Genomic DNA, 15,362 nt, shown 5'->3' with positions numbered 1-15,362 from the left:
GATGTTTATGCATTCCATTTCCTTTTTGACAACTTCCAATTTTCCCAGATTCATACTTCGTACTTTCCATGTTCGATTTTCAGTGGGTGTTTACAGCTGTTTCTCTTCATTTTGAGTTGTGCCCCATCAGCAAATGAAGGTCCCATGGACTTTTCTCCCACGGGCTTTACTCCATTTGCATTATCACAGTCAACTGTACTTTTAGGCGGCAGCTCTTCCCCAGTCGCATTTTGAGTGCTTTCCAACCTGCGGGGCTCATTTTCCATCACTATATCTGACAGTGTTTCTCGCCATTCATAAGGTTTTCAGTGACTAAATATTCAGAAGTAGTTCCTCACTCCTGTCTAGTCTGTCTTCATCTCAAAGCTCATCTGAAACCTGTCCATCATGTGTGACCCTCCTGTTATTTAAAATACTGGTGGCATAGCTTTCAGAATCACAGCAACAGTATGACAGACTGACAGACAAGTGGTGGATCCAGTACAAAGTATGGATCGAAGTAATTTAGAAATTGTCAAAAATGAAATAGAATACATAAATAGTGATAATCTAAGTATTAGTCAGCTGAAATGGATTAGTATTGATCATTTTGAATCTGCCAATCACATGTTTTACTATATTGAGAATAACAAATTGAAGAGGAATGGCATCGTTTTCATCATCAGAAAGAATATATCAAGATCTGGCATGAAGTACAACACTGTGTGTGATAGGATAATATCCATATGCCTACAAGGAAGAGGAGTTAATACAACTTTTATTCACATTTATGCAACAATCACTAAAGCCAGCATGGATGAAATTAAAGAATTCTGTTAACTTCTTCAGTCTGAAATTGATTAAGCAAGCAATCAAGTTGTATTGATAATTACTGGAAGTTGGAATGAAAAGGTTAGAAACAGAGAGAAAAGATAAGTGGTTGGACAGTAAGGCCTTGAGATAGAAACAGTGCTGGAGATTGCATGATAGAATCTTTCAAGACCAATGACTTATTCATTGCAAATACCTTTTCAAAACAGCATAAAAGATGACTGTGCAAACAGACCTCACCAGATGGAATACACAGAAATCAACTTTCCTACATATTTGGAAAAAGACAGTGGAAAAGCTCCATATCAAAACAAGGCCAGAGATAGACCCTTAATTTTCTTCAACTTCAGCCATCAATTGCTCATATGCAGATTCAGGCTGAAGCTGAAGAAAATGAAAACAAGTCCATGAGAGCCAAAATATGACCTTGAATATATCCTATGTGAATTTAGAGATCATCTGAAGAACGTATTTGATGCATTACACATTAAAGACCGAAGACCAGAAGAGTTGTGGGATGTCATCAAGACCATCATACAGGAAGAAAGCAAAAGGTCATTGAGAAAACAAGAAAATAGGAAAAGACCAAAATAGGTGTTAGAAGAGACTCTGGAACTTCCTCTCCAGTGCAGAGGTGCTAAAGCAAATGGAAGACGCAAGGAGATAAAAGAGCTGAATAGAAAATGTCAAAGGTCAGCTTGAGAAGACAAAGTCAAATATTATAAAGAAATGTACAAAGACCTGGAGTTAGAAAACCAAAAGGGAGGAACATGCTTAGCATTTCTCAAGCTGAGGGAATTTAAGAAAAATTTAAGCCTCAACAGTATTGAAGGATTCCAAGGGCAATTTATTGAATGATGCAGAAAACATCAAGAGAAGATGGTGGGAATGCAAAGAGTAACTGTACCCCCCCCCCAAAAAAAGTCAGTGTTCAACCATTTCAAGAGGTGACATGATCAAGAGCCAGTGGTACTGAAGAAAGAAATCCAAAGTGCATTGAAGGCATTGGCAAAGAACAAGGCACCATGAATTGATGGACGGACTACAAATTGAAATCTTTCAACAAAATGAAGTGGCACTGGAGGCACTCACTCATTTATGCCAAGAAATCTGAAAGACAACTACCTGGCCAACTGATGGGAAGAGATCTGTAATTGTGCCCATTCTAAAGAGAGGTGACGCAACAGAATGCAGAAATCATCAGAGAATATCATTGATATCCCTTGCAAGTGAAGTTTTAGTAAAGATAATCCAAAAACAGCTGAAACCGTACATTGACACAGAATTTCCAGAGGTTCAAGCTAGTTTCTGAAGAGGATGTGGAACAAGTGATATCATTGCTGTCTTCAGTTGGATCTTGGCTGAAATCAAAGAATACCAGAAAGATGTTTACCTTTGCTTTATTGACTATGTAAAGGCTTTCGATTATGTGGATCATTACAGGCTATGGACAACATTGTGAAATGAGTATTTCGGAACACTTGTGCTCATGAGGAACCTTTATGTAGACTAAGAAGCAGTTGTTTGAACAGAACAAGGGAATACTGAATGGTTTAAAATTTGGAAAGGTGTGTACCAGGGTTGTATTCTTTCACCATATTTATTCAACCTGTATTCTGCGCAAATAATCCGATAAACTGGATTATATGAAGGAAAACATGGCATCAGGATTGGAAGATGACTCATGAACAACCTGAGGTATACAGATGATACAACCTTGCTTGCTGAAAGTGAAGAGGACTTAAAATACTTACTGATGAAGATCAAAGACCATAGTCCTCATATGGGTTGTACTTCAATGTAAATAAAACAAAAATCTTTATCACTGGACCAGTAAACAACATTATAATGGAGAAAAGATTGAATTTGTCAAAGACTTCATTTTTCTTGGATAAACCTTCAACACTCATGGAAGCAATAGTCAAGAAATCAAATGATGTATTGCATTAGGCAGTCTGCTGCACAAGACTACTTTAAAGTGATAAAAAGTAAAGATGTCAGTTTGAGGACAAAAGCATGCCTGACCCAAGCCATGGTAATGTCAGTAACCGCTTATTCAAGCAATAGTTGGGCAGTGAATAAGAAAGATTGTAGAAGGTTTGATGCATTTGAGTTATGGTGTTGGAGGAGAATATTTAAAGTACCATGGGCTGCCAAAAGAACAAACAGATCTGTGTTGAAAGAAGTACAACCATAGTGCTGCTTGGAAGACAGGATGGCCAAACTTTGTTTCTTATACTTCAGATGTATTATCAAGAGGGACCAGTCACTGGAGAAGGATATCATGGTTGGTAAAGTTGTAGCGATGGAGAAAAAAGAAGACTCCCAACGAGATGAATTGGCACAGTGTCAGCAGTGATGGGCTCAGGTGTAGCAATGATCTTGAGGTTGGCCCAGGACTGGGCAGTGTTTTGTTCTGTTGTGCATAGGGTTGCTATGAGTTTGTGCCTAACAACAACAACATATATTGATAGTGATTATTGCAGGATGATGATGAGATTAGTGGTTCAATTTTTCAAATATTTTCTTCCTTATGCTTTATATTTTTCAAAGTTTCTACTTTATCTTTAGAGGAAGATAACATTAATTGTTTTAATGCATGTTGTGCTATAGGAGTCCTGGTGTGGCGCTATGGGTTAGTGTTGTGGACTGCAAAGTCAACTTGAACCACAAGGTCAGTGGTTCAAGCTCACTAGCTGCTCCTCTGAAACCTTGTACAGGGTCGCTTTGGCTTGGAACCAACTCAACAGCACTTAACAACAACAACAATGCTATATCAAAATGTCAGATTAACACCCCTCAGTTACCAAACCTTACTCTCCTACACCTGATGTCCCAGATTTAGGAGTCACAGAAACACATATGGAGTTGGAATGAAAATCTAGAAAATGTCAAAATATTAATTTTCGATTGAATAAATTTCACATAAATTTTAAATAACTAGAAAATGTTCTTCTCTTTTAAAAACGGTTATGAATTACACTTAATGTTAAATTGAATGTCATATATCACAGTTAGTAGACACTTGCATTTGACTGACTATAACATTTGGGTTTGGGGGTAGATTTTTTTCTGTTTTTTAATATTACCTCCCATTTACTTAAACTGTTTTAGAACTTGAGACAGCAAATCCTTGAATTATTGGGCCCCATCTCAATGAATCATGGTGTTCACTTTATGGCTGCCATTGCGTTTGTGTGGAATGAAAGAAGACAGAACAAAACTACCACCAGGACTAAGGTATGTATTTAACCACTTAATTCTTTTTTGTTTTTTTTTTCATTTAATAAACCTTTGACATGTATAAACTAATGTTGGACTCTTCATTAGTTGCAATAGGAGTGGAGTGGGGCGTTGAGAAGCAATATAGTTTGTCTTCAAGTTTAAGTAGGTTTGGATAGTGACTTGTTGTATGCGTTTATTTAAATATTATCAATTATTTAAAAATTTGAAATCAAGTATAAAAGGTACAATTTTATAATGAAAAAAGAAAGCATGATACTACAACTTTAGTTATAAACCTGTTTTAAAAAGGAATGGTAACATAATACTAGTCATTCAGTACAAAGCAAGAAGATGTAGAGAAGCTTTAGTCATGACTAATTGTTCATTAGAGTGTGGTAACTTAAATAGTTCATGGTCCTCAATATAATTCACATATTGCTTTTGTCTGGGTTATGTATGTAAAAATGTTGTTGCTTTGTGAGTTTGAGTCCATTGTTAGGAAAGAAATTGTGACTGAGTAGAATGGGTGATCATATCAAACAATTTAAATTCATTTATATGATTTTTTTTTTTTTCAGTTAAAGGATTCTGATCTGTTATTTTTGTACTGACTTCACATTATATTCTGACATTTGCACTGTAATAAAAGTAAACATTTCCACTCCTATTGTATGATTTCATATGTTAGGATTCCGTAATGGATGTCATACAGGACAGAATTGAACTCCTAGTCTAAAAGTAGTCCAAGACATGTAACTTATCAAGGCATATTGAGCATATGTATTTTCCTCTGTTGTCTTCCAAAAAACAGAATTGAAGTAATTTTAAAAATATATAAACTCATATATCAAATATCAAAAAAGTATTTGGAAAGGTGATTACAAAAAATAAGAACTCTGAGGAAATTTTTCCAAAGTGAAAACCTGATGTTTCATAAGGAATTTAAGGGACGAACAATGTTGGAGATTCAATCTTTTTGCAGGAAAGAGTGGAGATTATCAGAAAAATAGCACAAGAAACTCCCAGAAATTGAAGAATTAAGTTTCCAGATTATGCCCCTTACACCCTGAAAAAAAAGTCCACACCAAAGACACATCAGTTTGTGGTTTCAGAAATGGGGATACAGAAACAACTCTAAAATACACTAAAAATCCAACATTATTTCCACTCAAAAGGAATGATGACTGGATTTATCAACAGCAATATAGAAATGTTGATATGGTAAAATTAGTCTTAATTTACACTTTTATACCCAGCCAAAGAATTCTTGCTAATTAAATTACTCCCCCCAAAATTGTTACCAGTACTATTACTTGACTACTGGAAGATGCATCTCCACCTGAAGGATGAATAAGCCAAGAAGGAAGAAGACATGGCCTTCAAGCTACAGAGGTTCCAACACAGGAGAAAAGCAAAGGGAATCTCTGGGATGATGGTAGTGGGAGAGAGATCAAGATGATACAGTGTACTAACCCTAAAGAGTAGCACTCCAGGGTAGAACACAAAGACATATAACAAAGATGTCTACCAAAAAAGGAGGAAGAGAAAAAAGTAGAAGATTAATTTATGTATTTGAATATTTAATTAGAAGAGATTTATCATTTTTGGTGCATTTGGGGATGAACTTGTAATATAGAGTAAACCAAGTAAACTAAAAAAGACAAGTTTATTCTAGGAAAAAGTAATTATAGTGTAATACAATTCAAAGTCATAAATGTCATGCAAATATTGAATATTAATTTAAAGACAAATATAGGCCCTGTAGGATAAGCACTTAGAGTGCTAACTGCAAGGTTGGCAGTTCAAATCAACCATCCACCTTAATACACCTTACACAGGGATCCTAGGAGTTGGAATTGGCTTCATGGAACACAATAGCAACATAGTGTGACAATGTAGGAAACAAAGGAAAAGAAGTGTAAGAGAGCTAACTCTTCCTCTTCTAAAGTTGGAAATAAATAATGTCTAAAATTAGAGAAAAACTCTGGAAGTAGGAAAAAATAATAGCAGACTGTTATTTAGAAATAATAAAAATTGAAAGAGTTAAACATGGTTACTTTGGAACGTGGAAGGGGATGGGCAAGGTATTGCTATTGTTTCTTGTAAGGTTTATCATCCTGTTTAATTTTTTAAAAATTAGACACTTGTTATATATTGATTTAAAAATAAATTTTACTTAGTTAAGGGACTTGTAAAGGTCTTTATGAAGTGGCTATAAGGTAATTTCTAAAAATGTTATGAAGAGGCCATAAGATAATTTCTAAATTTGCTACATCTATTTACAACATTCTATACATCAATCTGTATATGCACATAATGATGTGTTATTTAGGTCATTCCTGCAGCCAGTGAAGAACAGCTTTTATTAGTGGAACTGGTTCGTTCAATCAGTGTCATGAGAGCAGAAACTGTTATACAGACTGTGAAAGAAGTCTTAAAGCAGCCCCCAGCCATAGCAAAGGACAAGGTAAGAAAAAGCTTTTTTGGCTTTTGTTTATAATTTTGTTACAGAAATATTGCTGATAATATTTCTTTCTTCATTTTTTGTACCATTTGTCCTTTTAATTAGTATTGATAACAGAGATGATTACATCTGGCCCTCAGATAGCTTTAATGAAAACAGTTACCTGTATCTGTCATGATTTGCTATTAAGATCATTCCTGTAACCAGTGAAGATTTTTTAATTACTCCTACCTCTCTATATGTACATCCAGCATAGTCATGAGCTGAGTGAACAAATTCTTAGAGGTGTTTCTGATAATTTAAAGGATGAACACAGGAGCCAGAGCTGAAGGTCAGCTTAACCCCATTTGCTGCCACTTTTCATAGCATCTGTTTATTCCTGCCTATTCTGAATAAAACTCAATTCTTTATACTCTCCCAGTTTTACCATAACCTCATTTCTAGTCAATGTCATTTCTTGAACACATATAACATTATGTTCTAAAGGTTTATATAAATGAAATTGCACTTAATCCTTGACTGAAAGGGACTGTGCCATCCTCCCTATAGTTGCTAAGCTTGAAACCATTGCCACTGGGTCAGTCCATCTCATTGGGGGTCTTTCTTTCTTTTGCTGACCACCCACTTTACCAAGCATGATACCCTTCTTTAAGGACTGGTCCCTCCTGATATCATGTCCAAAGTATGAGCGAAAAAGTCTCACCATCATGGTTTCTTTGGAGCATTTTTGTTGTACTTCTTCTAATACAGATTTATTTGTTCTTCTGGTAGTCCATGGTACATTTAATATTCTTCTCCAGCACCATAATCAAATGCATCCATTCTTCATGGTTTTCTTTATTCACTGTCCAACTTGAACATGCATATGAGTTTACTGAAAATACTATGGCTTGGTTCAGGTGAACCTTACTCCTCAAACTGACATCTTTGATCTTGAACACTGTAAAGAGGTCTCGTGACTCAGATTTACCTAATGCAGTACGTCATTTGATTTCTTGCCTGCTGTTTCCATGAGTGTTGATCGTGGATCCAAACAAAATGAAATTTTTGACACTTCAATCTTTTCTCCATGATGTTATTTATTGTTCCAGTTATAAGGATTTTTATATTCTTTCCATTGAGATACAACCCATACTGAAGACTGTGGTCTTTGACCTTCATCAGTATTTTAAGTCCTCTTGCCTTTCAGCAAGCAAGGTTGTATCATCTGCATATTGCGGGTTGTTAATGAGGTTTCCTCCAATCCTGATGCCACGTTATTTTTCATATAATCCAGTTTCTCAGTATAATGAAAGCATACAATCCAGACACACACCTTTCCTGATTTTAAACCATTCGTTGTCCCCTTGTTCTCTTTGAATGACTGCTTTTTTTTTGAAGTTGAGAGCTGGCGACGCTTTATTGAAATTGACAGGGCGAGGCACTTAAAACAGATTGCTCTTGCCCAAAAATTTACATGAAAGGACTGAGTTATCTGGGTTGACAGCCAAGCAGGGCCAAGTTAAACAGATCATTGCCAAAACCTCTGCTTTACAGAGGTGTAAAGACCCAACAAGTCTTTGACATTCAGTAGAAAACAATAGTCATGTATTATTTATTTATAGGTGGATATAATATCAAAATGTCACTAGAGAAGCAATTTTTGGCATATAGTGGTAGAGGGCACAGTGCTAGTCTAAATCACATGTTTTTGTGTTTGTTTTTATTATCATCATGCCAAAGACTATCCAGTTGGAATCCCAATTATTCAGGAAACCAACGTACTGTATATGATACACACAAAAAAAATAAAACAAGCATCTTGAAGGTACTTGGTTATAAGCTTTTATACAAATCCTGAATTCTTTAATAACACTCTAAGTTGTTTTTATTGTTATTATCATTATTTGCGAGGAGAATGGTTTTTTGGTAAGGAGCAGCATCTAATACCTTGAGGAAGTACTTAAGAATGGGAGATAAAATTCTCCTGATAGTTTCAATTTCAAGTCTGACAATCAGCTGAAATATTATTTCTAGCACAGTAAAACATACAAGTGAGGTGCAAGAGAAAATGTGATGTGGATTCTACACCGCTGCTCAGAGCTTTGGACACAGATATTTAGGACTAGGAATTGGGCTCAAACGTTTGAAGGGCAGATCTTGGCAGGACAGGCTGATGAACCTTGGGAGATCAGTCACAACACCGTGACTGGACGAAGTTGTTCCAGTTGGTTTTCCAATGTAATCCGTTCTTGATGAACTTCTTTAGTTGCTGCTGAAGTTCGCTGTTCAAGCTGGTCAACACAGCATTGGCCTCTTTATTTTTGCGGATTGCCTTCTGTTTGGAAGACTGTTTTGGGACTGTTGGAAGGAGTTTCATGCTTGGGGCAGATGCTGGCCCACCTACAGTGGGAGGAAGCTCTTGGTTTTCTGGAGTTTGATTCTCAGGTTTGAATTTCCTACAGATGGGCTTTGATGGGGGCTGGGAATATGGTATATCCTGCTTGGTGGGGCTGCTCTGCTTGACTGTGGGGGCACCTCAGCCTCAGCCAGTTGTTCAGACTGTTCCTGGAGTTGGAAATCCCCATAGTTGGCCACTTGAGTTGGAGGCTGATAATCGAATTGTAGAGCATCGTTGCTACTCCACATGTGCTGCTTTTGTCTCCCTTCCCATACCATTCCTGATGTGGCTGAGGTGCTCTGGGAGATCATGCAGGTTGACAGACCAACTTTCTGCCAATGGTTAGAGAATTCCTTGAAAGGTTTACCAAAAGAGACAACCATGGGAGCCATCACAGTGACACACAAAGCAGCTTCAGACTTCCATAAGAATTCATGAGTGCTGAGGAATGTAAAACACGTGTGCTGGACCTTGAGAAACTTCACCAGGTTGTTTCAATAGCTCACACTCCTGCACTGTGCCTGTTACCCAGGAATGCCTTGTTTAATTAGAAGACAGGAAGAAAACTAAATCCAGACTGTGTCCCACAATCAGAGTCCTCTGTGTGGCAGAGGGGCCTTCAGCGGCACAAGGGCATCCCACCAGAGAGGGACTCCAGCCTTCCAAGGCAGTTCTGAGGAGTTCCTGTTTGGGAGCATGAGGAAAAAATCACAGTATTCAAAAAGTGGCTGCAGCCTGTCCAGCATGGTGGGAGGGAAGCTGGTTTCCTGGTGAGCTTGTTTGTAAAAGGGAAAAAAAAAACAAACTTCCAAATGGTGAGGAAGTTAAGAAGACTTCAAGATAAAGCGGATTGTTTTAAATGGGCAAAAATTTAATAAGTTATGGAGCAACCTCAAAGAAAATTAATATTACTTTCATTTCAAAATTAAATAAAGTTTAACACAACAGACATCAAAATGAAAAGAAAACCCACAAGCAAAATGAACTCAGCTCAGAAAATTATGTGGAACAAAGAAACCAATGGTACTACAAAAAAACCACACAGCAAAATGACAGCAGGCAATTCATAGCTATGGATAAATACTCTGCATGTAAATGGATTAAATACACCAGTCAAGACACATAGAGAGCAGAATGGATAAGAAAACAAGATACTTCAATATGCTGACTATACGAGATATCAAAAAGATGGAGACAGTCTAAATGTTCATCAACAGAAGAATAGTTAAACAAACTTTGGTACATACATAAAAGTGTTGAAGAATAACAATGAATCTGCAAAACACTTCACAACATGCATGAACCTGGAGGACATTATGTTGAGTGAAATTAGTTAATCACAAAACAATAAATATTGTATGAGATCACTGTTGCAGAAAGTTAAGGAAAGGTTTTCTTGGTAAAAGAAACGTTCTTTGATGGTTGAGGGGGTAGAGAAAGGAAAATCCTTCAGAGGCTAGAGGGTTTTTGTTGTTGCTTTCGTTAGGTGCCATCAAATCAATTCTGATTCATAGCTAGAAACAGAACAAACACTGCATGGTTCTAGGCCATCCTCACAAGTGTTGCTAAGCTTGAGTCTGTTGTAACAGTGGGATTAACTTCTCTTCCTTGGAGACGTATGGATATTATCCTATCACACAATATTGTACTTCAAGATAGATCTTGAAATGTTCTTTTTGACGATGACTGTGAAGACATTCCTCTTCAATTTGCCATCCCTGGCATAGTTAACTATGATTGTCAGATTTTAAATGGCCAATACCAGTCCATTTCAGCTCCCAAATGCGTAGGATGTCCATCTTTATGGGATCCATTTCCCTAAATTCATAGTTTATACATTCCTTGTACATAGATTATTAGTGGATGTTGACAGCTGTTTCTCTTCATTTTGAGTTGTGCCTCATCAGCAAATGAAGGTCCCTAAAGCTTTACTTCATTTGTGTCATCTTGGTCAACTCTACTTTGAGGAGTTGACCCATTCCTATTTTGAGTGTCTTCCAACCTAAGGGGCTCATCTTCTGATACTGTATCTGACAATCTTCTGCAGTTATACATAAGACTTTCACTGGCTAAACACTCAGAAGTCGTCTATGTCTACTTCTTCCTAGTCTGATCAGCTGAAATTTAAAATACAGATGGCATAGACAGTAACATGCAAGCCACTACAGTATGACAAACTGACAAGTGGTGATGTGTCTTTATATATGTCTTTAATTGTTGTTAAATGCCATGAAATGGGTTCTGATTCATAATGACCCTGTATATGGTTTCTGAGGTTAATAAATCTTCATGGGAGCACAAAAGCTTCATCTTTCTCCTGAAGAACAACTGCTGGCTTGAACCATGGACCTTGTGGTTCGCGTCTACTGCTTATCGTATGGAGCCACCAAGTTCTCACATCTTTAATTAGGCAGACATAAAAATTTACTAATTAGTAAAATTATAGACTTTTCTACTTTTTTCTGCTTTTTGTTCCAGACATACCAAGAGCTCGTATTTTCTACAAATATATTTACCAACTACAAACATTAGAGTCTAATCCAAACCAAAAGATCTAATGACATTTTTCATAAAGATTTGTTACATACAACTGGAGTTTTAATTATTTTATTATTTTTCTTGAATGGTCAAGTGAAAAGGGTGTTTGTCGCTTATTTATCTTGAGATTTTACTTTGTGTGTGAAATCTTAATTCAGCATAATATTTTGAGTATCTGATTGTGTCAGATATTGGTTAAGCATGAAAATACACAAAATCTCAGTCCCCAGTGTCAGCAACCACTGCCCCTCTGGTCTCAGTCTACTGAGTTCTGAGTCCATTAGACACATAGTTTTCCTTTGTATGCTAAAGGGGTAAAGTAAACTTCAAGGAAATAGTTAAGGCTACAAAGGAACCAATTGGTAAAATATGACTAGAAATCAGTATCATTTTCTTGTATATTCCTAATTTTCTAAGGGCAGATTTGTTTTATTATATATTTGACCCTGCACTATATTTAATGATTTTACTTTATACTGTTAGGAAATATTCCCAAATTTGGACTAATTACACAAATTTAACAGATATGTGTATTAAGATAGGTTTAAATTCACATTTAATAAAAAGTCTCAACCAAATTCTGGTAGCACCAAAATAGTCTAGGTGCTTAAGAGTAAATGTGAACAGTTGAGTATCAATTTTCAGATCTGTGTCAAGAGAAATTGAGAATTTAAAAATTATTTCCACTTATTTTTAACATTTTAAATAGCTCTTGTGTTATGGCTTTATTGTAATAAGTGAAAGAGAGCTACATGTAATTTTGAAACAATATTTGATTTTCTTTTCATTAAATTTTTTAATTAAACATTGGCAGTAAGATGCAGAGAAGTTGCAGCAATGACAAAGCAAAGGCAACATTTTTATTCACTGTAAAATTGATTTCTTTTGTTTATAGAAACATCTTTCTTTGGAAGTCTGCATGCTTCAGTTTTTCTATGCTTATATTCAAAGGTAAGATAGTTGATGTGAATTTTTTTTATGGTGCATTAGTAATGTGTAAAAGTTAGGGAATATTGAAGGAAAATTGCCTGAATTATTTGAGGAAGTTTTTTGCTCCCTAAAATGTAGAGAACAATTGCTAGAAACAGAACATTGGTTTTTCTTTATGTAATGTAAGTCAAGGCTTTCTTAATGAGTCACCTATGCAAATATTGGTAGTCTAAAGACCTACATATATGGAAGATACACTGGATATTAAAACAATGAATTATAGGAAAATCATTTGAATATAAAAGCAAAGACTGAATCCTACTCTTGAAGCTATACATACTGACAATAAATCCATTTGTGTTTTCATATTAGTGGCTGTCTGGCAATCTAATCTGATTAAAAGATGATAGGAATGATGATGTTATCATGTTCCAGCTTTGTGTTTAACTTGACCTTAGAAAAGAATTTATTTGATTTGAGCTTTGATAACTACTTACTTGAGAATCATAATCCTTCCTATAGTATAATTCAATTCTGATAATCAAACTTGGCATCCATTTGTGATATATGACTAACATATATAAAATTGAGTTTAATGTATTAAATAGATTGTGATGAGAGCAAGAGCTGCCTAAAATCTGAATTTAGAGAAGTATTCACCTTAAGGACAGGCTGAAACAAAGATAATCGTAATTTCTTTAAGGTAAGAGAATAGTGTTCAGGATAAAATTAAAACTACCCTTAAAATAAGAAGCTCTGGTAGCGTAGTGGTTACGAATTGGGCTGCGAACCTCAGGGTCAGCAGTTCGAAACTACCAGCTGTCCCACGGGAGAAAAATGAGGCTTTCTGCTCCCGTAAAGATTTACAGCCTCGGAAACCCTGTACAGGGTCACTATGAGTCGGAACTGTATCCACGGCATATAACAACAACCCCTAAATATGGTGATTCATATATGAATGAAAAAATAATATAGAGAGGGAAGTGGAGAGACCAGAGTAGGGAGTAGATGATGGTGATGTCAGTAGTTAAACTGAGATGCATTGCAGTTTGAATTTTACTTTTCAGAGTTCATGCTATTAAAAATTGGGATTTCTATAGCAAAATTTCTAGAATAAGATACCACAGTGGGTATTTTAAATATGGTTAGTTTTCTTATAAAATATATGAAGACTTTAGGAGTTTATCCTGCTGTGGTGCTGTAGGATAAGCACTGGACTGTTAACTAAAAAGTCAGCAGTTCACACCCACCAGCTGCTCCTCAGAAACCCTGTACAGGGTCTCTCTGAGTCGGAACTGACTCTACAGCACTTCACACACACAGAGAGAGAGAGTATAAAAGTTTAGGGATGTTTCAGAGAAACTAAAAGACAAATGTGTTACCGGTTATGGGAAGATAAAAGAAAATTAAAGTTTATTGTGCCTTTCGTTTATCTTGCAGAATTCCAGTGCCCAATTTAGTAGATAGCTGGGCATCACTGTTGATACTTCTGAAAGACTCTATACAGCTGAGTCTTCCAGCTCCAGGACAGTTTCTTATACTGGGGTAAGCAATGTCATTCAATAAGAGTATTTCAAATTAAGTGATAATATCCATTGTTCTAATTGTTTAATAACAGATATTTGGGATGACATGTGATCTGTCTACCTTTTCATAGGGATTCAAGGTGCAGAGCTAGACAGTGTAATGAGGCCTGTAAAAAAAGGAGGGGGGGAGGTTATGTGTGTTTATACACATAAATGCACTACAAGACTTATCAGAAGTTATTTTAGTATGGGATTGAAAGGGGAACATGATGGGTGATGCATTTGAACTGGGCCCTGAACATGAATAAACTTGGAAAAGTCTTTTTTTTTTTTTCTGTGCCTTGCAGTTTCCTGATCTATGTTAATAATTTATGTGATTATTTGATTAATACCAGTTAGGCTCCCTCACAATTACTATTCTTTCTCTTCTCCCCAAAAGATAACCACAGGTTTGATTTCTAATACCGTTAGTAAATTTTGCTTTGTCTTTTAATTATATGTATATGCAACTATAACATATAAAGAAGCCTCAAAAAGTTCATGGAAAAATTCCATTTGTTTTTTAATGTTTCATTGTGAATTATGTCATAGTTTTCATGGGAGAACATTAGTTTTACATTCATCCTATCGTATATCGTTTCATTGCCATGGTTACAATCCCCTCCATGCATCATCAACCATCCAAAGGATACACCCTAAGCTTGCCCCCTGGTCATCAGCACACAGCACCCTCTCTGGGTCTAAAGTCCCCAGCCACTCCATCTCTCCACGTCATCGTCTCTGCCTCCATCTCTGGCATTACTGCTTCTCTAGTTAGGGTCCTGCTCTCCACTCTTCTCCCTTGATGGTCCCAGGGATTTCTGCTCCTAGACCATTATCTTTTTTTTTTTTTTTTTTAAGTGTTCCATTGTGAATTACATGATAGTCTACATGGGAGAACACCAGTCCTAAACTCATTCCATTGTACATCGTATCATTGCCATGGTTACAATCCCCTCCATGCATCATCAACCGACCAAAGGGTATACCCTGCAAGCCTGCCCCCTACACGATTCCCTATTCCCCCACCACCCCTGTCTTCAGCACACAGTCGCTCTCCCTCTCTGGATCCAAAGTCCCCAGCTGTTCCATCACTCCACATCATCATCTCCGCCTCCATTTCGGGCATCACCGCCTCTTCGGGTAGGTTCCCGCTCTTGGCTATTCTCCGTTGATGGTCCTAGGGACCTCCACTCCTAGACTAAAAAGCTGTTCCCTCCCTTCCATGCTATAAAATGTCTACTTTTACATTTCCAACCTTCACAATCAGTCCTGATATACAATTATTCACTATTGTATCACAATAGACCCACCTGTATTTCATTTCATCAGTTCCGTCTAGGCAGATTGGATACTACTTACTGGAGATTCTGCCTTCCTCGAGGCCCCCTTGCTCTAGGTTCCCTCTTGAAAGCTTGTAAGCCAGTCACTTCTTGCCTTTGTAGCCCCC

General features: G+C 36.6%; 1 protein-coding gene across 2 annotated transcripts in view; it reads left to right on the top strand.

Moving 5' to 3' along the window:
• The window catches only part of DOPEY1 (dopey family member 1), a 114,301-nt gene that overhangs the window by 62,656 nt on the left and 36,283 nt on the right, over positions 1-15,362 (top strand). For both annotated transcript variants that reach the window (XM_006870659.1, XM_006870658.1), the window contains exons 21-24: positions 3,925-4,050; positions 6,368-6,502; positions 12,313-12,368; positions 13,788-13,892. In XM_006870659.1, coding sequence (XP_006870721.1) covers positions 3,925-4,050; positions 6,368-6,502; positions 12,313-12,368; positions 13,788-13,892 — 422 coding nt within the window. The remainder of the gene's footprint in view (positions 1-3,924; positions 4,051-6,367; positions 6,503-12,312; positions 12,369-13,787; positions 13,893-15,362) is intronic.

Source organism: Chrysochloris asiatica, unplaced genomic scaffold, assembly GCF_000296735.1.
Source record: "Chrysochloris asiatica unplaced genomic scaffold, ChrAsi1.0 scaffold00146, whole genome shotgun sequence".
NCBI classification, from domain to species: domain Eukaryota; kingdom Metazoa; phylum Chordata; class Mammalia; order Afrosoricida; family Chrysochloridae; genus Chrysochloris; species Chrysochloris asiatica.
The sequence above is the reverse complement of the archived record's forward strand: the minus strand, read 5'-3'. Positions and strand labels throughout refer to the sequence as shown.